The sequence below is a fragment of the Sinocyclocheilus grahami genome, unplaced genomic scaffold (assembly GCF_001515645.1).
Source record: "Sinocyclocheilus grahami isolate Dianchi unplaced genomic scaffold, SAMN03320097.WGS_v1.1 scaffold355.1, whole genome shotgun sequence".
Taxonomy (NCBI): Eukaryota; Metazoa; Chordata; class Actinopteri; order Cypriniformes; family Cyprinidae; genus Sinocyclocheilus; species Sinocyclocheilus grahami.
This window is the reverse complement of record NW_015505534.1, coordinates 496,863-520,016: the sequence shown is the minus strand read 5'-3', so window position 1 is coordinate 520,016 and position 23,154 is coordinate 496,863. Positions and strand designations below refer to the sequence as shown.

At 38.1% G+C, this 23,154-nt stretch overlaps 1 protein-coding gene across 1 annotated transcript in view; it reads right to left on the bottom strand.

The window, feature by feature from the left end:
* Positions 1–23,154, bottom strand: part of sfswap (splicing factor SWAP) — a 109,038-nt gene that overhangs the window by 30,837 nt on the left and 55,047 nt on the right. Inside the window, exons 11-13 of the mRNA XM_016229603.1 lie at positions 15,158–15,242; positions 14,583–14,819; positions 6,971–7,155 (exon numbers count right to left, since the gene is read on the bottom strand). Of these exons, the coding sequence (XP_016085089.1) occupies positions 6,971–7,155; positions 14,583–14,819; positions 15,158–15,242 (507 nt within the window). The remainder of the gene's footprint in view (positions 1–6,970; positions 7,156–14,582; positions 14,820–15,157; positions 15,243–23,154) is intronic.

The following is a 23,154-nucleotide window of genomic DNA, read 5'->3' as shown; positions in this document are numbered from 1 at the left end:
GAATAAAGTAAATGAGATGCATGACAAGCTCACTTTGTTTCAATTTTCAGACCCTCCGGATACACAAACTTACAAAAAAGCAGGAAAAAAACATTTTCTTGTTGCACAGAAGATAACATTTCTATAATACTGCAAATAGCAGCGTTGAAAAATGCAGACACAGACAAAGGAGCTTTTCTTTGTCTACTTTTTTTCTTCCAAGGCCTGCCATGTTCTTTCTGAAGACGCAAGCTGACTCACAGGTTCTGTCTTTAGTCTCATTTTAGATCTTGAACACAGAATTGCTAAGGTTAATATCGTAATTCTTTCATGATGGCAGTGCTTGAAGATTCAAACTCAAGTTGCATGTTAAAGAAAAAAAAAAAAAAGTTTAGTGGACTAACGAATGCATTCCTTGAGAACTGCCATTTTTTTCCTTGCATTTCAGCCACTACATGGAATCCACTATATAGCAAATTGCAAACAAGCAAACAAGTGAGAGATTGTGGACACAGCAACTGTCAGCACACAAACAGAACCAAACTTTTTTGACAGTTTCGAGCACGTAGGCTTGTTTTGTTGTTCTTACCTATACTAGAATTAGTTAGATTTATTTTTTAGGTCTGAGGAAAACAAATAAATATTAAGCTATGGTACAAAAATCTAGAACTACAGCACAAAACAAACTGCAAGCCAAAAGCAAACAGCAAAAAGTGAAAATTTAAATTAAATTAATTTAATATTAATAATAATCACTTCACTCAAACAGATGCAAAAAACACAGTAGAATAATTGACAAAACCAATGCCATCAGGAGAAACCAGTGTTTCACGTGTCTGCAGCCGTGAACAAAATAACACAATGACCATGAACAAACATGAATAAATATTGACTTGACCATTTAGTGCCCAAACTCTGGAATAACCTACCTAACATTGTTCGGGAGGCAGACACACTCTTGCAGTTTAAATCTAGATTAAAGACCCATCTCTTTAACCTGGCTTCTAATATTCAAATCCGTTAAAGGATTTTTAGGCTGCATTAATTAGGTCAACCGGAACCGGGAACTCTTCTCATAACACCCGATGTACTTGCTACATTGTTTGAAGAATGGCATCTACGCTAATATTAGTCTGTTTCTCTCTTATTCCGAGGTCACCGTAGCCACCAGATCCAGTCTGTATCCAGATCAGATGGCCACTGCAGTCACCCGGCTCCGGTACGTATTCAGACCAGATGGTGGATCAGCACCTAGAAAGGACCTCCACAGCCCTGAAAGACAGCGGAGACCAGGACAACTAGATGAGCCCCAGATACAGATGCCCTGTAAAGACCTTGTCTCAGACGACCACCGGGACAAGACCACAGGAACCAATCATTTTGCATTATTGACACACTATTTTCCTAATTAATGCAGTTCAGTTGCTTTGACGCAATCATGCAACAGTGCATGAATTGTCACTATTAGGAACCTCGACCTAGCAATGTTCAGGTCTGTTCTCCTAAAAATATTTGGATTATCTTTAACGAGCATCATCATGATGTTCTGTCTGAACTCTGAATGCTAGAGTCTGGCAACTGCGATACGCAAACGCTGATGTCGAGCTTGAAGCGCTCACAAAGGAAATGCATGTTTCAACGTCCTGATCTCATTTTCTCCCATCCCGCATTCAATAAATGTGTCTTTGGCAGCTTTGTTCTCAAATTTGCTGCTCTTAATGATTTAAACCATTTGCAGACAATGCTGAAACTGGACAGCTGTATCCCTGTATCAGCTTTTATTGATTCAGATACACATTTACACTAAATCCTACAAAAGCTTTGGACAGACAACTGCGCTTTGGCAGATGTTCTTTGTCCATTATTTCAACTCATCTAACTTATTTGTTTTGAATTAATGAATTTTAATTTCCATTATGTATTTCACTTGCTTACTTTATGATGTAGTTTATTAAACTATTATTTATTTATTTGTCAATTCAAGATCCAATAGGAGCACAGAAACTGATGGCTTAGAAGTGTATGAGAGAGAGAAGAATTAAGAGTACTGGAAAGTGACGTCAAGTCAAAAGGTTAAGGTTAAAAAAAGTAGTTTTTATTATTGAGATTTAAAAATAAAACAATAATTTAAAAAAATATGTCATAATAGTAGCAAATAATGTTTATTATTTATATAGCTTATTTGTTTCTAATTAATCAACATTATTTTCCATTAAGTATTTAATACTTGCCTCCTTACTGATTTACATCAAGCTCTTGTTTCATTATATATTAATATTGTGGAAAAAATAAATAAATTAAAATAAGAAATTGGAATAAGCTGGATAAGATAAACTAAAACAATAATTTTAATTCTCAATAAATAATACAAAAATAAAATAAAAACGAAACAAAACGATGAGCTGAATAATTCAAACAAAATAGTTAAAAACCATTGAGGCAATATGGAAGAAGTTGCTGATGGAAGCAGAGAGAGACTCAGCTAGGCTTCGCTGCAAAGTGCCACCTGGCTGCACAGATGACTGTCCACATTTCCCATTTCAAACTTGGCTTTTTATGAAAGAGACCTGCCAAACAGCATTTAGCGTGACGGAAGGTTGTAGTTAAACATCAAACAATTAGCCAGGTCTTATTTCCACTTTAAAGCGCTCCTGTCTGTCACACCATATCTATCTCTCTAAGCCCTGCGACAGCAGTGCAGATCAAGGCTATTTTATTTTCTCTCACGTTTTCTGTGATCTTGTGGCACAATCATGCGCTCCAGCAAACAAAAGATGAAATACTACAAATACGAGCTCTGCCAGAAGAACTCTATGCTATCCCCAGAAGAAACAGAAAACTCTCATTAAACAAAGAGGGCTGCAGTCACGGCCGGCAGTGATGGAACGAGATGACTATTGGTTCAACACTATACGAAAATGACCAACTTGGCCTCTGTAGAGTTCTCTGTAAAACACAGCTGTTTGCAGCTATTAAATTAATCTATAGACATTGTAGCACATCCTGGGTTTGGTAAAAGCTAGGGAATATAACCTGATGCATGCTGAATTGGTTAGATTTGATTTTTGTTGCCATAGCAATCAGTAAAGCGCCAAAGGCTGCATATCTGGATGGTGGGAGCTGCAAACAAAAAATGTGGCTCTCAGCTGCAGTTTTCTCACCTGCAGAAAGATCTAGAAGCTTATTTATATTTTGCAGAATATACTACTTTTTTTTTTTTAAATTGACTATTCAGTGGAATGCCTGAAATAATCGGTTTTCAAGAAGCCTTATGATTATTTCACTGGTTCCAGTTCACATAATCCCAATACGACACATTTGAAAAGGTGGCTTTGAAAACACGTTTTTTTGTTAAAAAAAAAAAGGGGGAAAAAAAATTATATTTTAAAATATTATATTAAAATAATTTGCATAGTTTTTCTAATCAAACAAGCATTTTCAATTTTCAACCCAGTGCCTATAATGTTCAGTTTCAACTTTTCACTTTGGTGCATCACTACTTCTGAGAAAGGCAAAGGAAGCTAAGATCAATGCTGGCAATCGGCTCAATCAGAGATCACAGCTGGCATTAAGCTTAAATTGAATGAAATCATTAACACTACTGAGCCACTGGAAAAAGATGGAAAAAGATAATGGTGAGGCAATGCAAAGGATGATACAGCAGTCATGATCGATGACCAATTGCACCGATTTGCATTGAAGACGCAGCAAAAATCCTTGGAGCCGCAAAGTGTCCAGTCAGCAGATAAAGGCAGGACACATCCATATTTACAGGCTGTCAAATAAGCATGAATAAACTTAAATCAGGCCTTTGGGAGAATAACAGTAAAATAAACATAACACGGCTCTAGGAAGTCAAGCTTTTAGACAGGAAAAACATTACACCAAGTCTGAACCAAGAGCTATGCAAAGTTCCCAGCAATAAACAATTTGTACGGTGGCCGAGAGAGCTCAACGCGCTGCAACTTAAGAAAACACATGCAAATTGAAAAATTGTGAGGATTTGCAGCGTGTTTCTTCATTTGCATGTGTTGTGAGGATTTGCAGCGGTTTCTTCATTTGCATGTGTTGTGAGGATTTGCAGCGCGTTTCTTCATTTGCATGTGTTGTGAGGATTTGCAGCGCGTTTCTTCATTTGCATGTGTTGTGAGGATTTGCAGCGCGTGTGTTGTCAAACTGATGAAGATGTTTTCTTAATTTGCTGGTGTTTTTTCAATTTGCATGTGTTTTCTTAAGTTGCAGCGCGTTGAGCTCTCTCGGCCACCGTAAATTTGTCCATTCACACTGAACGTGAAATTATTGTGCAAGACACAACACAATCACAGCCAATCAGAAGATAATTCATGTTTAACATACAGTTGTGAGGAACAATAGTTTGGACCAATGAGATTTCACAATGAGCTGGGCTACGAGAAATAAAAACCAAGCGATCAACAAATACTTCGGGGCAGATTTACTAAACAGGGCAAATTAGCCAATGCTCAAGCGACAAAATTCTGGAAAAAAAACAAACAAACGTTAAACAATGATTAAGACTAAGATACCTCAGCAAAATCCTGATTTCAATCAGAATTAAAATATTTACAAAATAAATATGACATTATATGGTTCTATTTGCTGATTAGTCTGCAAAAAAACTACATAGATTCAAACAGATTTGGACAAAAAATATGATTTTAGTTGCCTGTCTGAATAATAAATATCCTGTTAGACGCTGTGGACAGAGCTAGTTAGAACAAAAAATATTTATATGCAAGAGAAAGTTTTTAGCACACTTGGGTAGCCACACTATCTTTGTTTCTTTCCCGAGGGTGAATGACAGAACCACCATAAGCTATTGGAAGGTGCATCTGAAATCAGGCCTTGGGTAAAGTAAAGTAATAAGTTGGAAACTAAATAAGGCATCCCTCTCAAGTAATTGGGTGTCCAAGAATAAGAAGCAGAAGGGACATTCATAACGGATTAGTTGGTTGGGAACGTATGAGTAGTGTTGTGTATAAGTGAGCGAGAGACTCAGGTAAAAGCCCTGAGGAAGCAGTCCTGCATCCACCAGCTGCTTCTTGTGATTTCACGCTTCATTGGCCTCATTAATGCGGAGCTGAACCGCACGCCTGTGGAGACAAACGCCGAGATTAGTCTCCACCACTCTCCTACTGCCTCTCACTTTTCCTAATGGCGTCTCTCAATCTCACACTTCTGCCTTTCTCGTTCTTCCTCCATGGACACCATGGAGCAAACTTTCTGGAGAAGAAACTGTGTTGCAGCCTGCGGAGAAGATGAAAGGGGAAATATGGGCTGCACACAGGCAGCGTTGGCCATTATAGTGAGAGTTGGAGGAAGATCATGGATACGATCTCAAAAACACCTGCTGAGAAAAACCACTCTAAGCAGACACCATACACAATATTTAACCATAGAGAAATGCAGAAAACCTTTAAAAACCCAACTCTGTCCTTAAAGGAATGGGCGTCTCTGCAAACTCCTATGACTTTCTTCTGTGGAACATAAAAAGTAAATATTAAAAAAAAAAATTGTTCATGCTGCTTATAGTAAAAATATTGGCTAGGTAGCTATCAAGATTCAAAAAAGTACCACAAAATTATCATAAAACTGATCCATATGACTTGAAGAAGCCATTTTTACTGAAAAACATGTTTTATGGTGCTGTTATGGTGCTTTTGGAGCAGTAACATTCTTCAAAATATCTTTTTGTGTTCCACAGAAAAAAAATTAACTTAAACTAGTTAAGCAAATTATGACAATTTGAAATGTTGGCTTCTGTTTAAAAGTTTGGGGTCTGTAAGATCTTTTTTATATTTTTGAAAGAAGACTCTTATGCGCATCAAGGTTGCATTTATTTGATCAAAAACACAGTAAAACAGTAATATTGTGAAATATTATTACAAGTTAAAATAGCGGTTATATTTGTATATATGTATGTTTTGTGGAAACCATGATACATTTACTTTAGGATTTGTTGATGAATAGAAAGTTCAGAATAACAGCATTTAATCTAAATAATTTTTTTTTTTTTGGTAACATTATAAATGTCTTTACTGTCACTTTTGGCAATTGACAATCAGTTTAATGTATCCTTGCTGAATAAATGTATTATTGTTTTATTCATTTGTAAAAAAACAAAAAACAAATCTTACTGGTCCCAAAAATTTGAATGGTAGTGTATGTAATTGGTGAAGTATAGAAGATATTTTGACATTTTCAGTCAAAGCTTCAGAGGTTTAAAAATCATCAGGGCTGCTTCAATAAACGCCGACAAGATAAATAAATCCAAATAAACTCACAAGTACAAACACACATTTTTCCTGGGAGACACCAGCTTTGTCAGCACAACTAATTAGGAACAACTCCTCTTGCAAGTCCATAAAAATACAACTGGGATAGAATTAACAGCATCTATATGTTCACATTTCATCTCATCTAGTCTGTCAGCACACAAAGTCACACTTGACCCCCAGAGACAGCTAAAAAATGGTTGTCAGGAATAATTGTGCGGTAATGAGCATTTCCACAAGATTCCTGATGGATCGATAAAATATGTTGCTTTTCTTTACAGGGGGACTTGACTAAACAAACCGCAAGGAAACCAGAGCAGCGTTTCTGAGTAGGAATCCTGATGCTGACCGATGAAATAAAAACGCTAAAATCTATAACCATGATGGTACGGTGGATGATTCTGAAGCGCAGAGCAAAAACAGAGAATTTTTTTTGTCAGGGCGATCATGTCAAGAAATGCAATGAAAGTGAAAACGAAGAGTGGTATTTTCAAGCGTAAGCACTATTGGTAGCAAGAAATTGTTATTTGTGGTTAAATTCAAAGTTCAATGTCAATATGGCAGATACAGTATGTAATACACATCTGAACGTCTTTCAAATTCAGTTCATACAAGTACTAGGAATTCAGAGAAAGGTATATGTGGTGGTAGACGGACAATGCTGAAAAACACACACACACACACACACTCAAACAAACCTCAGGCGCAGCAGTGGTTTCCTCAGTACGCTTGACCTCAGCCTCTGGTCCTCGCAGAGTCTGCAGGAAGAGGGCGGCTTTCCTCTTGCGCTCAGCCTGAAGCTGCCTCTCTTTGGACTCTTTGGAGGCCTGGGCGAGCTTCTCTCTCGCTGCAGCTGCTAACCGGTCCTCCAGCTTCTGTTTGGCTGGAAGAGAAAAGGGAGGAAAGGTCAGACACACACGTACACATTTGTCTTGATACACACCATATGCTCTGACAAATAAAAGCATAGGCAAGGGAGCTTGCGTGCATTGTGCGGTGCTTCTGCTACTAAGCAAATGCAAAATGTTTCTAGACGAGGCTGCTTGTGACTTACCTAGTTTTGTAAGCCAGCACGCCTCATAAAAACTGCATAGAGCTTAAAAAGCTACACAATAACGATGGATCGCATTTTAATGTTTCACATCTACCGCGATAGAATTATCCCTTCTGACATTCACTCTCTGCTTAGGTGTTTAAGGCTGCCTGGCTACGGATTGTATAACGGTTGATGGGGTCTCAGTTTAGCTAGCTTAAGTAGGCTTCTGTTCATGGGAACAGAAATAACAAAAGGAAAACGGGGAAAAAAACAAGTCATTATATTCTACAAGAACAAGAAGAGGGCCCTGTCAGTGTCCGCACTAAAAATAGGCCCCCTGCCACGGACAATCACGTATAACTCAGGAACAAACACAACTGGAGAGAGAACAGAGTCTTCTCCATTACGTCACTGCGAGTGAGATAATACTGTGTAACAGCGATAAAGAAAGATGAGTTGGGAAGGAAACTTGTTTGAGATGTCTCTCAATCAGCAAAGCTCCTTCCCACAATGTATTTCGACAATCGCAAGTTATTTGCACCGCCGTGAAACAAAAACAATCTTCAAGCCTTGCAGTCCTGTTACGATTTAACCTAATCCTCTGTTAGTGCAAGGCATTGTGCCCTCGCTTTAATGAGAGCTCAGAGACAAACCGCACTAAAAATGAAGAGCAGCAACTATTAAACTATTTCAGATGTGTTCCTGGAAAGGAAAAGAAAGGATTGTATTGTACATATTACTTGTACAATATTATAATATACAGTGGGTACGGAAAGTATTCAGACCCCCTTAAATTTTTCACTCTTTGTGATATTGCAGCCATTTGCTAAAATCATTTCAGTTATTTTTTTTCCTCATTAATGTACACACAGCACCCCATATTGACAGAAAAACACAGAATTGTTGACATTTTTGCAGATTTATTAAAAAAGAAAAACTGAAATATCACATGGTCCTAAGTATTCAGACCCTTTGCTCAGTATTTAGTAGAAGCACCCTTTTGATCTAATACAGCCATGAGTCTTTTTGGGAAAGATGCAACAAGTTTTTCACACCTGGATTTGGGGATCCTCTGCCATTCCTCCTTGCAGATCCTCTCCAGTTCTGTCAGGTTGGATGGTAAACGTTGGTGGACAGCCATTTTTAGGTCTCTCCAGAGATGCTCAATTGGGTTTAAGTCAGGGCTCTGGCTGGGCCATTCAAGAACAGTCACAGAGTTGTTGTGAAGCCACTCCTTCGTTATTTTAGCTGTGTGCTTAGGGTCATTGTCTTGTTGGGAGGTAAACCTTTGGCCCAGTCTGAGGTCCTGAGCACTCTGGAGAAGGTTTTCGTCCAGGATATCCCTGTACTTGGCTGCATTCATCTTTCCCTCGATTGCAACCAGTTGTCCTGTCCCTGCAGCTGAAAAACACCCCCACAGCATGATGCTGCCACCACCATGCTTCACTGTTGGGACTGTATTGGACAGGTGATGAGCAGTGCCTGGTTTTCTCCATACATACCGCTTAGAATTAAGGCCAAAAAGTTCTATCTTGGCCTCATCCGACCAGAGAATCTTATTTCTCACCATCTTGGAGTCCTTCAGGTGTTTTTTCATGTGTCTTGCACTGAGGAGAGGCTTCCGTCGGGCCACTCTGCCATAAAGCCCCGACTGGTGGAGGGCTGCAGTGATGGTTGACTTTCTACAACTTTCTCCCATCTCCCGCCTGCATCTCTGGCGCTCAGCCACAGTGATCTTTGGGTTCTTCTTTACCTCTCTCACCAAGGCTCTTCTCCCCCGATAGCTCAGTTTGGCCGGACGGCCAGCTCTAGGAAGGGTTCTGGTCGTCCCAAACGTCTTCCATTTAAGGAATGGAGGCCACTGTGCTCTTGGGAACCTTAAGTGCAGCAGAATTTTTTTTGTAACCTTGGCCAGATCTGTGCTTTGCCACAATTCTGTCTCTGAGCTCTTCAGGCAGTTCCTTTGACTTCATGATTCTCATTTGCTCTGACATGCACTGTGAGCTGTAAGGTCTTATATAGACAGGTGTGTGGCTTTGCTAATCAAGTCCAATCAGTATAATCAAATACAGCTGGACTCAAATGAAGGTGTAGAATCATCTCAAGGATGATCAGAAGAAATGGACAGCACCTGCGTTAAATATATGAGTGTCACAGCAAAGGGTCTGAATACTTAGGACCATGTGATATTTCAGTTTTTCTTTTTTAATAAATTTGCAAAAATGTCAACAATTCTGTGTTTTTCTGTCAATATGGGGTACTGTGTGTACATTAATGAGGAAAAAAAATTAACTTAAATGATTTTAGCAAATGGCTGCAATATAACAAAGAGTGAAAAATGTAAGGGGGTCTGAATACTTTCCGTACCCACTGTATATCTTTAACTCAATCACTTAGAACCAGTTCAGTCCAACTGTTGAGCGAATCATTCAAATCAGTTTTGTGAGGCAGACCAACTAATTTATTGAAAAGATCTGATATGATCCGTTCACAAATTGGACATTGACACTTCTCTCATTACCTCCACATCTCATGAGATCTAAGGTAGATTTCCAAATGTCAGGGAAAAATAACTGACATTTCAATAAAAGACATTTTTCTTTCTAAAAAGAAAATATAATTCGAAGTATTAAATAATATAATAGTAGTTTATAAATAATGGTACTGAAATAATACAGATTCACTGAACAACACTCATTCACTTCCATAAAAAACATTGTCAGGATGTAAATAAAACAAATCCCTTTTTGTGGCCCACTGAAGAGAGAAATTCATACAGGTGAGTAAATAATGACTGCTTTTCTTTCAGAATTGATATATTCCACAAGGTTTCACCTAAAATGCCCCAAAATTTAAACAATTAAAAATGATTAGCCATTTTTGCAAGTTCATGTATAGTTGTTACAAGTCTAAATATAGTCTAAAATACATTGCAAACAAATCAAGTCATATGTAATTCATTTGTTTTTGATCACTGCTCTTTTCAAAGAGCTTGTGTGCATTCTTAGATAAAGGACTGCAATAACGTTCCATATACATGTGTGACACGCCTTTTCAATGCAACCCACAGCACTTAACACCAGTAATTTGCTTGTGGCATTTCTAAAAGCAATGACTCGTAATTTTCTACATTTTCCTGCAAATTTCTTTTTTCTTGCATAATTTCTCATCTGCACACTTCACTGGCAGCCAATAACATTTTGACAAAAATCCAATAAGGCTACCTTTTGAGGTTTAATTTTGAAACTACAATTTGCAATATAAACAGGTAAGCTCTGGTAAATACACAAGGGGTGTAAATACTTTGCCTCTGCTTTCGCAACCACAAGAAACAGCAGAGAGTCGACCCAATAAAACTTTCACTCATGATCACGCAAACTCCCTCAGTAAATAAACTAAAGGTAATAGATGGACACATGAAAACAGACCGAGCGTTTGCTGAATTGTGCATCTGTGATTCTTTAACAGCTCATCAATACAGATTATGCTCCTCCGGATGGGTCGATAGTCATGCAATCTAAGCTAGTTTGCCACTGAGTGAGGCCTTCTTGGCTGCAGTGCCATTTATTTCACTTCCTCGTGCAGTAAACTTCCTCTGGGCATTTGGTCTTATTACTGTAATTACCCCTGCGTTCCAGGAGCATTACTGCTCAGTGCTCAGCGCTCGACCGGAGTGTCTGCCGGGTGCAGTCCGATGTCAGTGATGAGATTTAACTAAATTCATTTTTAATGGGGAACAAGAAAACCAATGCAAAGCATGCATGTTATAACGAAAGGTGCATCTCTTGTTAAACGAATAGTTCACCCGAAGTGAACATCTGTCATCATTTCCTCACCCTTGTGACGTTCCAAACTCTATGACTTTCTGTCTTCCGTGGAAAATGAAATATTGAACAATATCCTGGCTCTACTCTTTCACATATAATGAAAGTAAATGAGGACTAGGGCTGTCAAGCTCAAACATTCAAAAAAAAAAAAAAAAGTACCATAAAAGTAGTCCATACAATATCTGTATACTGTATAAACTTAGTCTTTCCCCTAGGTGACAATGATGTTTGGTCATGTAACAATGTCAAGTCAAGTCACCTTTATTTATATAGCGCTTTATACAATACAGATTGTGTAAAAGACGCTTTACAGTGTTAAACAGGAAAATAGTGTGACTATAATGCAAGAGGACAATAGTAAACAGTCAATGTTTCAGTTAAAGTCAGTTTATTGTTGATTCAGTGTTGTCATCGTCCAACTCAGTTCAGTCGTCTTCAAATAGTGTCTGTGCAATCAAGTCAACAATATGGCCAAAAATGGTGAAAAAATTAAGCAATGGCAAATCACAGGAATCAAATGTTTTACATCTGAAAACTGTCATATTTGAATAGATGCCAACGGCAAAAGGCAAGATTTTAGATGAATTTGAATCTCACACAAAATTAGACCATCATATTAAAGGGGTCATATGATGCGATTTCAAGTTTTCCTTTCTCTTTGGAGTGTTACAAGCTGTTCGTGAATAGATAAGATCCCTAAAGTTGCAAAGACTAAAGTCTCAAACCCAAAGAGATGTTCTTTATAAAAGTCAAGACTCGTCCACGCCCTCCTAAAACGCCTCTTTTAAACATGCCCCCACATGTCTACGTTACTGTGTGGGAAGATTTGCATAACGCCACCCAAATGTTCACGCAAAGAAAGAAGGCGTAACTTTGATTCTCGCTGTAGTATTGTTGCTGCCGCCCGCCGCCGCCATGTCGCGGAGACGCTGTGTGTTTCCTTGTGAAAGAATTGGATAAACAATCCAAAATATACTAATGTATCATTATAGCAAAAACAGGATATATACAATACAAATCAAAAGTTTAGGATTGGTATGACTTTTTAAAGAAAATAATATTGATAATATGTATGTTAATATTGATATATTTAATAAATTATATTTTTAATCAGTGTCTTTAAAGGAATAATAATTTTCTGCTTTCCATTGTCTTCCATTGCATTTTTTCCCCCATACTATAGAAGTCAATGGGGACCAGCGACTGTTCGGTCAACCACATTCTTCAAAATATCTTCTTTTGTGTTCAACAGAAGAAAGAAACTCATACAGGCTCTGAACAACTAGAGGGTGAGTACATTTCCATTTTTGGGTGAATTATCCTTTTAACTAATCAAAGTATCAGTAAAGACTATTACATAAAAACGGTTCTTTTAAACTTTCCATTAATCAAGAAATCCTGGAAAAAAAGTCACAGTTCCCAAAAAGGTTAAGCAGCACAACTGTTTTCAATATTAGTAATAAGAAGCAATGTTTTTTGAGCAGCAAATCAGCATAATAGAACGTTCCTGAAGGATCATGTGACACTGAAGACTGGAGTAATGGCTGCTGTTGCATCACACTTTTTGAAATGTATTAAAATAGAAAAACATTACTAATAATATTTCACAATATTACTGTTTTTACTTTATTTTGATCAAATAAATGCAGACTTGTTTCAAAATCTTACTGACCCCAAACGGGTAGTGGTAGTGTAGTTACAAATGGTAGTGTAGTTGGTCCGAAAATTTCCTGTTTTTAGGCAAAAACTCATTTACAATCTCTCATGCACATCTGCAGATCTCATTTCCGGTGTAGACGTTGTTGGTATTTTTGACTGCGAGCTGTCCTTCTCATTTTATCTGTGTGAAACACTCCCTCTTAATTACAGGGGACAGTTATTGCCACTGGTGAGCATGGTCCATATGGACAGATCTATTACATTAGATCCCTGGCCCTCGCCGGAGTAATTTAATGTGCTGCCAGTCATTGTGATGTGACAGCGATCAGATCAGCTCACTATTTTAAGTCTCTGAGGGTCAAAAGAACAATTAAGAAGTCCTAAAAGGGCAGCAAAATCCGGTAACTCTCGGCTTAATGTGATCATGATAAACTACAGATTGTTTCTCAATATTTTTCATCTTGTTACAGTAAAAGATGTCTAGCTTCTAAGCTTCTGGCCAGTGAGAAATTACATTTGGGCTGCAACAATTACGGTGAGGGAAATCAGCACGAGCTATTTTCCGTAATACTCCACAAACTGACTCATCTCTTCTGTTTGAACAATTTTTCAGAACATTTACAAAAGAACAGCCTTGAAAACAGCAGACAAGGAATTATTTCAATTTTAATACACTTACAAAACTTAACTTCTGAACTTTACAGATAGTGAGTCAAATCTAAAACTTGCTAATATGCTTGGCATTTAAAAAGATGGACAATGGTCCAGAAAAGAGTCTAGTGGCTTTAAAAGCACAGTTCAAAAATGAACAATTGATTTAATGTTCTTCCAAACCTTTGACTTATTCATTTTGAGAAATACTCTGGCCACTCTTTACCATATAATGAAAGTGAGCGGAGACTTTGAAGCTCAAAAATATTAAAAAGAGCATTAAATTTAAATAATCCTTCCTTCTTTTTCTGAATCCATCCTGCCTGTCTTCATTTCATGCTTCCTTTCTCCTGCCCTCCGTTCTCATTCTTCAATTTTCCCCTTTTCCTGACCTTAATTTCATCCTGTCTCTTCCTTCATTCTTTCTTCTTTATATTTTCATTCTTTCCCTCTTCCTATTCTTTGTTCTTTCTTCCCCTACGTTCCTTCCACCTTCCTGTTCTTTGTTCCTTGATCCATCATTTCTTCTTCCTATCCATTATTCCTTTCTTCACATTCTTCCTATATTCCCTCTTTCTGTTATTCATTCTCTTCCTTCCTAGCCTTCCTTCGCTCTTTCTGTTCATTGTTCTTTTCCTTCTTCCTGTCCTTAATTTCTCCTGCATTTCCATTCCTTCTAGCTCCCCTCTTTCTATTCTTCATTCTTTTTCCCTTCCTACCTTGCTTCTTCCCCTCTTCCTGTACTTTATTCTTTCTTCCCTCTTCCCGTTTTTTTTTTTTTAGGGATGCGGGGAAAATTTTCATTTCTCCTTTCTTCCATTCTTCCTATCTTCCCTCCTTAGTTCATTTATCTTCCTTCCTTCCTACCTACCTTATTTCCCTCTTCCTGTCCTTTGTTCATCCCTCCTTCCTTTCTTTCTGACTTCTGCAGATTTAAATCTAAGCTAATTTGTCATTTAAATCTATTATATGGCTTCAGACTTTAGCACATTATTCAAATGAAACTTTTTATTGAAGGATGCGATTCACAATTATACATTTTTGAGTTCCACACAGTTTTGATCAAGCCGTTGAGTAAATGCTGTCAGAAAGTTTATTTTTGAATGAAATAATTCTTTAGTGAAGATTTTGACGCACCTTGTTTGGCCTCTAGCTCTTCCTGGGACAGTACTGGTTTCTTCTCCTCAGCCAATAGAGGTTGAGGAGGCTCTCTGGCTGCTTCGACCAATCCTATCGCCAACCCCGCTCCCTCTTGCACCTCCCCCTTCATCCCGTCCTCATCTGAGTCGTCGTCCAGTCGCACACGATTCTTCTCCAGAGGCAGAAGGTCATTTTCTTTCGACTTTATTGCGAAGCAGATGGGCGCAAAGGATGCTGTGAAGGGAGCAATAACAGACACGTTATGTCTAGTGACTGTCTTTAAACTTCCTCACTCAGCACAAATCTGCTGCATAGGTACTGTCATTATGGTCAAAGATGTGATTATTACAGTCAAGCCCAATAGCTCATCTATATTTACATTAGCGGAGACACAGGGGTCAACGCTCAATTTTTAAACACTAAGTGACACAGCCTGAGCACAACAACAGCAATGAATGGATGGAGAGACATGGGATGGTGCTGCTACGTGGGTGCATGAGGACATTGGCTGACAAGGATGTTCTGAGGTCAGGTGGCGAGGGACTCGATCATGGAGTGCAGAGCTGTCTTACCTTTAAGGAGCTTGCCCTCGTTCTGCTGCTTGTCAGAAGAGCAGTTTGCTGTGCTGTCCCCCCCACTGTTGTAAAGCAGCGAACCCTGTGAGGTCGAGACGACAGGAACAGAGAGAGACAGGGAAGAGAGACACAAAGTTACTTTACTTTGCAGACACAGGTTAAGGATGAAAATCCTGAGCTCTCAGTTTTCAGACAAAGGCTCTCTCAAGAGCTTGACAGTATTTTAAAGGACTTTCTTTGTACTGAATATGTGGTTATTGAGTCAGTAACTCCTCTATACTGTTTACAGGTGAAGAAAAGGAGGCATGGGGGAAATGGAAGGAGTTCAGGCAACAGGCAGAGCCTGAGAGAGAACCCATCTCATTCTTAAAAGGCCACGTGTAATATTTTAATGTTCAAGTTCTTTCTATGTCCTCTTTCATTCTTTTTCTTCCCTCTCCTTCCTTACCGATTTCTTTCCCCTTTACTTTCTTCCTGCTAGGTTACTCTTCATTCCTGCTTTCTTCACCTTACTTTATTGCTGTTTTTTCCGCTTTCTTCCCTCCTGCTTACTTTCTTCTTTTTCTTTTTTCCTTCCCGCTGTCGTATTCATTCCTTCCTTCCTTTCATTTTATATTTGTTCCTTCCTTCCATCCATTTTACATTCATTCTTTCCTTCCATTTTACATAAATTCTACCCTTCCATTTCACATTCTTTCCTTCCTTCCTTCCATTTTACATTAATTCCTTCCTTCCATTTTACATTCATTCTATCCTTCATTCCTTCCTTCCATTTTACATTCCTTCCTTCCTTCTTTCCATTTTACATTCCTTCCTTCCTTCTTTTCATTTTACATTCCTTCATTCCATTTTACCTTCCTTCCTTTCTATTAATAGAAACAAAAAAGTAAGCTTTGTTCGGAAACAATATTTATTTTTTTGCAATTGTTTTCTGCCACAGAAATTACTTCACCTTTAATCAAAGAAAAATGAAAAGAGGGAAGAAAACAATTTCCCACTTGCTATATGCGGTTTGGTCTGAGCTCTATTAGGATGAGATGCAGGCTTTGAGTATCACTCTGGGAGCTACACTGATGGACGAGTATAATCTCAGGAACGTTCTGCAGCGGAGAGAATCACGACAAGTTCCTTCACGGTCATGCAGCCTGAGAGCAATGCAGGCCTGATGCTCATTTATCAACCATCTGCCAGCAGATTACATGCTCAAAAATGTCTAACTCCACCTCAATACATGTTGAAGACTGGACTCCATACTGTGGGGTGGTGAAAAACTCAATGAGGTACAGTGCCTCCATACTAATTAGATGTTGTTTTCCTTACTCTGACCCAAATCTTTGGGTTTTATTTTTTTGTTTGAGTCAGCGGAATAGTACAAATGAATATTCTACACTGCTGTACGCTAATGTGCATAGCCACTAATAATAGTGAATCACACACGCTGTGATAATCCCACATAATCTCACTGCCGGGGTTTTAAGTAACATGGAGAAAAGAAAAAAAAAAAACACAGAGTGAGAGGACAAAAGTGAATGATTCTGAAAGTTTAGTGTCCCTAATGGAAGTTTTCAATATTTTACAGCTCTATTAAAGAAGTGTCTGCAGATCCTCACTGTAGCCCTGGGTAAGATGAAGGGTCAGGAGGACATTAAGCCCAGTTAGAAATCTCTCGCCCAAAGATGAAAGACAAGATGAAGGAATTAAATCAGGAGATTGGATATGTGACCAGACACTCGATAAAGTGAAGAGAGACACTGTGGGGCAAGTGAATGTTTCAGTGTAGCCTGTACTCTAACCTAGTGTTGAGAATTAAGGTTTTCATTCAGATTCATTGAAAAGTCTTATTCAGATTCAGTTTTTAAAAAATACCAGAAGTAAAAAAAAATAATAATAAATTGGTGCCCAGTACATGAAAGAATGGAAACTATTTTAATTAATTGGTAAAAAAGTGGAAAAAGGAAAAACTGCTGTGAATTACAAGCGCTCTCCTGAGCAGTCCATTTGTTTCCGCCTGTTTGCGCTGCTTTAAAACTGAGAATTTCAGTGTGCATTGGTTTCCAGAGAGTCCTTTGTTAAAGACCTCTGCTTACATCACCAAATGAATATCAAATGAACATTAATAACACATCAAGAGTTGTTCTATAGTCTCCCCCTGTGAGCGACATTACTTCTCCAGCCTTGGGTTTCCTTAAAAACATTCTCCCCTGTAGAGATGGTGCCATACAGAATGTCTTCATCTTCTCATATAAAGGCGGTAATCCCTTAATCCTGTTTATGGGTAAAGTCAGCAGAAGAAATACATGCTGATGGACCATAGCATGTGGAAGTAGCTCTATAACAGCAAAACACTGATGAGCAAAGTGACTATGGGAGAGTTAGCATGCTGTAATTTAGAGTGTGATGGTAGGTGTCATTCATGAAGGCTTATGAAGAGATGTGATGCCATGGAAAATATGATTCTGCCATCATCTCTAAGAAAAAATCATCCGCCCACAATCAAATATACAGTGATTTTGTTAAATCACAAAATGTACATTCCAGAATATTTCTCAGAATATTTTTGCATTCACACTTCAGCCCCAATTCCCTGACACCACAGATTCCTTTTCACACTGTAATAATTGAACAGCGGTATGGTTGCGTCATCAGCACAGTCTGACAGCTGTTTAGCTCTGTAGCTAGCTAACAAATGCAAAGGGAAGGCATCAAAAATTTAATATATTGAGTTTTTTTTTTTTAAACTCATGTTTTTCTCCATTTGGTGGAGGACTGAAACCTATCTGAACAAAAAGCAAGGTTGACATGAAATTCGATTATCTTAAAATAAAGTTGCTGTTAAACAACAGGAAAGGTTAACAAATGGGAAACATTTTTACACAGTGATACGTGAACAAACTAAACAAAACACCCTTCTGTCACATTAGGTTACACACCGCCATTCAGAACACCATCAATTGCAAGAAAACAATGATAATAAATGTTTAATCAACAATATTGTTTTAGTTTATCTTATTTGAAGATTCTTTAACATTTCAACTGACTGCATTACATTTCAGTCTACATGAGCTGAAACATCTGACCAAACATGATACAATTATGTGTTAATACCTGTTTTGTCAAATTGCATGTTGTAAGAAAATGTACACAGGCAAAAGCAAATGGTTGTGACCCGCATTACATGGTTATTGCATCTGTCTTGCATCAAAGATACAAAGAATGCTAGCTGTTCACCTAAGGCTGTTTCTGCAGAGACAATCAGCAAAGGAAAGGCTTTGGCGCTTTGGGACTGATGCCTCGTAAGTGCGGTCGTCATCATGTACATCATCAATAACGGTTCACTTGGGTAAATTAAACCAGAATGTTTTCCAAATCGAATCCAAAACTCTTCAAGCAGACTTCCACAGTGAGGTTCCTCACATCCTAACTCCGAAAGTAACTTTCATGCAAACCGAACTGAACAACAGTCAAACAGACTGAAAACTCTAGCGTATCTTATATACTGCGAGTACAATGTTCACAAAACAGACTTTTTTTCTAAGCAGTGGCAAAACCACTTTTGTAACATGTAAGGATTCTCGAAAAAATTTCAGGTGGCAGAGAAACTGACAACAAAAATAAGTTTCTTATTCCAAAAAGTCAGAAGTAAAACAAAAGTACATTCCAGATAGAGGAAAACAGCAAATCAAAAAACTGCTTTGAAGAAACTGGTGACTTGTTTAGTGATGCTGCCTCTGTTCTCTTAATTAATTCGTTTAAATGAGCTGTTGGAGGCCTTGTGTACAGTTTATTATTTCCATTAATAAAGCCATCAACGCACTGGCATGAGGACAGTTGGGTTATCTGACAAATCCACTGCCACCCTGTCAGGGCATTCCCCTCCTGCTCACAGAAAAGCAGGGCACTGCAATAATGGATCAAACAACGACAAAACAAATTGGAATAACAAGGGATGGAATGGTGAGGGAGGAGAGGTGCAACCAAGGTTCACTTCCCCAGAGGAGAATACAATGAAAGGTGGCAAACAAAGAAAGCAGGGTGACTGAAGTGCTCTTTGGCTCTTCCACCTCTTCAAAGGCGAGCTGAAGTACAGCAGACCGAATGAAGAGACAAAGGCACAAATCAAGAACAATGGCTTTCAAATTGCAAGCGCAGAGCTAACTCGACTATAAAGTTAGATAAAATGCATGTAGATATAGTAATGACGACAATGAAAAGAAAGACTGGTAACTGACAAGAGCGAGAGATAAGAGATAGAAGGAAAAAGGGAGAAAGAAAGAAAAATACACAACACATCCCTCAACTTGTATGTGAAACATAAACCATGTCTACAGCCATGCAATTACAACTGAAGTCTATGGGGCAAGGTATTTACAGAGGAGGTCAATGGGGTAAAGCATTCACAATAGACATCTACGGGGCAAGGCATTTACAATGAAAGTCAATGGGACAAGGCTTTCAAAATGGAAGTCTAGGGGGCAAGACATTTAGAATGAGAGTCAATGGGACAAGGCTTTCAAAACGGAAGTCTAGGGGGCAAGACATTTAGAATGAAAGTCCACAGGGCAAGGTATTTGCAGTGGAAATCTACAGGGCAAGGCATTTACAATGGAAGACTATGGGACAAGACATTTTCAGTGGAGGTCTATGGGCCAAGGGAGGCTCATGTTTTGTTAAAGCACTTCTCAAAAAAACAAAAAAAACAAAAACAAATTGCTATTTGTCCATTAAACCATGTTTTTAGTGTCAGGACTACTGTTGTAGGCGGATGGTCAAGACAAAGTTGAAAGACTAGAATGCACAGAAAATATTAGCACTCTCACTGCTCTGATGTTAACACGTATAATATATAGAGTTTGGTGGATAAACTTTAAGAACAACTGTAATAGAGATTTGCATCACTGTACTTCTAAAGTATGTTAATAGAGCAACACCTCTAAAAAATTAAAAAAACAAAACCCCCATTAATGTTACAATAAGGTTTCATTAGTAAATGTGTTAACATTAGAAGATGAATTATCAACTGTAATAGAGATTTGCATCACTGTACTTCTAAAGTATGTTAATAGAGCAACACCTCTAAAAAATTAAAAAACAAAACCCCCATTAATGTTACAATAAGGTTTCATTAGTAAATGTGTTAACATTAGAAGATGAATTACGTATAAGGAAGCTAGAAACAAAAAACTTAATTTTATAGGATTTAACAACCAACATTAATTTCTACATGAAATTAGGGCTGTCGCGATAACCGCAATATCGCGCTATTGACGAGCAAACTGCAGAGGAATGCAAGAACCGCAGCAACCGCGATTTTTGCGTGTTTTCTTTTTTCGTAAGGTTATGCCCTTCTCATTTTACACTTCATGCATGTGGACTGAATATTAAACAAGTTTGTAATGATAACAATGTGTACCATGCTGATTTGTACAGAGGCTCCGTAGATTTGCACTTAACAAGCCTAAACAGACAGTGAATGAGAGAGAGATCGACTGAGCGCGTGCGATTAGGTTCCTCCAGGCTGAGTCATATATATTTGTGAAAATAGGTTGTCATGTCCAAGGAACGCGAAATCTCTGTCTTAGCATCGACACATAGCTGGTCAGCTGAGCCTTCTAAAATGGCGCTCAAAGTTAAAATGATTTCAACAGCGTGTTTCATTACGTATCTTTGAATGAATGAATCAGCGTTTTTGAACGTGTAGTTGAATGACAGTCCCTTTCCACCACCTTGTGGCGCAACACTGTAACTGCACTGACTGACAGCCCGTCTAGAACGCCGCGCACAGGTGGAAATATCAATAGAAAGTCTCTTGTCCAGTCAGATTAGAAGATCAGATTACAACTAGGCTAACTGTTATACATATAGGCTAACGCTAGCCTGACGATCTTATTGTCAGGTTTATGTTCTGTTATGTGGACCGTTATTTTGTCATTCTCTTCTGTTTACTTCACTTCCTGTTTCAAAGCTATTTGGTTTCGAATTCATTGTCTTCTGAATATGACCTTGTTAGTTATATCGTAACACAAACACACACAAATTATATATACACACACATGTATGGCGATAATACCGCATACTGCGCTATTAAGCCACTCAAAATTATCGCAAGGGAAATTCCCTCACCGCGACAGCCCTACATGTAATATTTTTTAACATTTCAAGTTGTATAAATCAACATTGTATTATGAATAAACATGGGTTAGCAATGAACGAGTGTATTTATAAATTAACAATAATCTTAATAAAAGCTGTATAAACTTAAGTTGTTGCACAAAAAAGTCATCCATTGTGACCAATCTGTAATTTTTACAAACTGAAGGATGAAACTAAATTATTTCACAAATAACCGCAGAAACACTGGGGCGCTCATACTGTAAGACTGTAATCAAGGCTTCGATTAAACACACTGGATAATTCTCTTTATAATTAGGATAGACATAATAAAGGAGGTTATGGAGTACAAAATGCTAGGATTGACGGAGAGACTAATTACAGATACGATCTATAATTGATGAAGCAGACGCTCAAAGACAAAGACTCAGCTCACAGGCTTAAAACAGAGGTTGGGGTTTGCAAATATGTCTGCTTAATCACCACAGAAGTGAACAGGAAGAGATGCTGTTTGTTCTTGCACTGCCACTAATGGCCTGCCAGTTGCAGTAATTACAGACTGTGCTTTTAAAGTAGGTACAGGAGAATATGGGAGTCTTGGGACTTGACAGAAAACAAGATACCCTGGCACCTCAGTTGGTCCTTAAGTGAACTATGTGAGACGTGAGACAGGACAAGATGAGAAGCAAACATGTTGCAAGAGAGTGTGAGGAACGGCACAAACAAAAATGACAGCATCCATGCAACTATGCATTGTAACACACATGTGTTTGCATGTGAAAACACATGACAAGTGTTCACATTCATTACAATTCAATAAATTCAAGTTAACACAGAAGACTTCTTTCAAAAAGCTTTCAAGAAACGTGTCTTAAGCACCAACTCAGCATATTAGAATGATTTCTGAAGAGTCATGTGACACTGAAGACTGCAGTAATGGCTGCTGAAAAATCAGCTTTTCCATTACTGGAAAAACTACGGCAAACAGTTGTTTTACATTTTAAACATAGTTCATAATACTACAGTTTTTTTTATTAAATAAATGCAGCCCTGCATAAAATACCTTTTTCAAAAACTTTAAAAATCTCAATTTTTCCAAACTTTTGAAGCACTGAGACGTCAAATAACCACAAAATCTAACAACTATGGTATTAAAATTCAACTCTTTACCTCAAATCATTCAAATATATGGTACTCTTCAGGCTAGTCCAGCTAATCCACTTATCGACCAGCAATAGACTAGAATAAGCCTTTACAAATAAGCTAATTGATTGTTTTACATTAAAGGAACGCTTTCTTTCCTAAAAAAGAATGGCATTCTTTCCAACACCCACTACACTGAGCACAGCAATTTCTGATTCATTTTTCTACAAGTGATCAGTCTCCTCCTCCACATACTGTCTGTAGTCTGTATTCTGGAGCCTGTGGATTTTATTCACTTCCCCATGCATTGTAAGTAACCAGAAACCAAAGGGAAGCTGCAACTTTGGATGTACATAAAAAAGAGAGAGGGACACATGATCAAAAATGGTTTAGCTGAGGAAAAAGTGCCCTAGAGGGGGCTGTAAAGTGGCACACTGCTAGAAATGTGCAGACAGCCTTTAAGCGCCACTGTCGTAACGGAGATACTGGAGCTTGAAGGCATTTCTCAAAGTCAATGACATGAGTAGCGCACATCCATCTGCCAAAATTAAACATGAAGAGATAATTACAGCCCTCCATGTCTTTTAACCACCTCCAGGTAAGACCACTAATCAGCAAAAGTATTCATAATTCTTCTGATTAAACAAAACACAAGTCTAATTCAATTTTTTTTTAATATTAACGTAATTTTCTGAACTATATATTTGTAAGATATTTTGAAATATTTACAGAAGACATGCAAA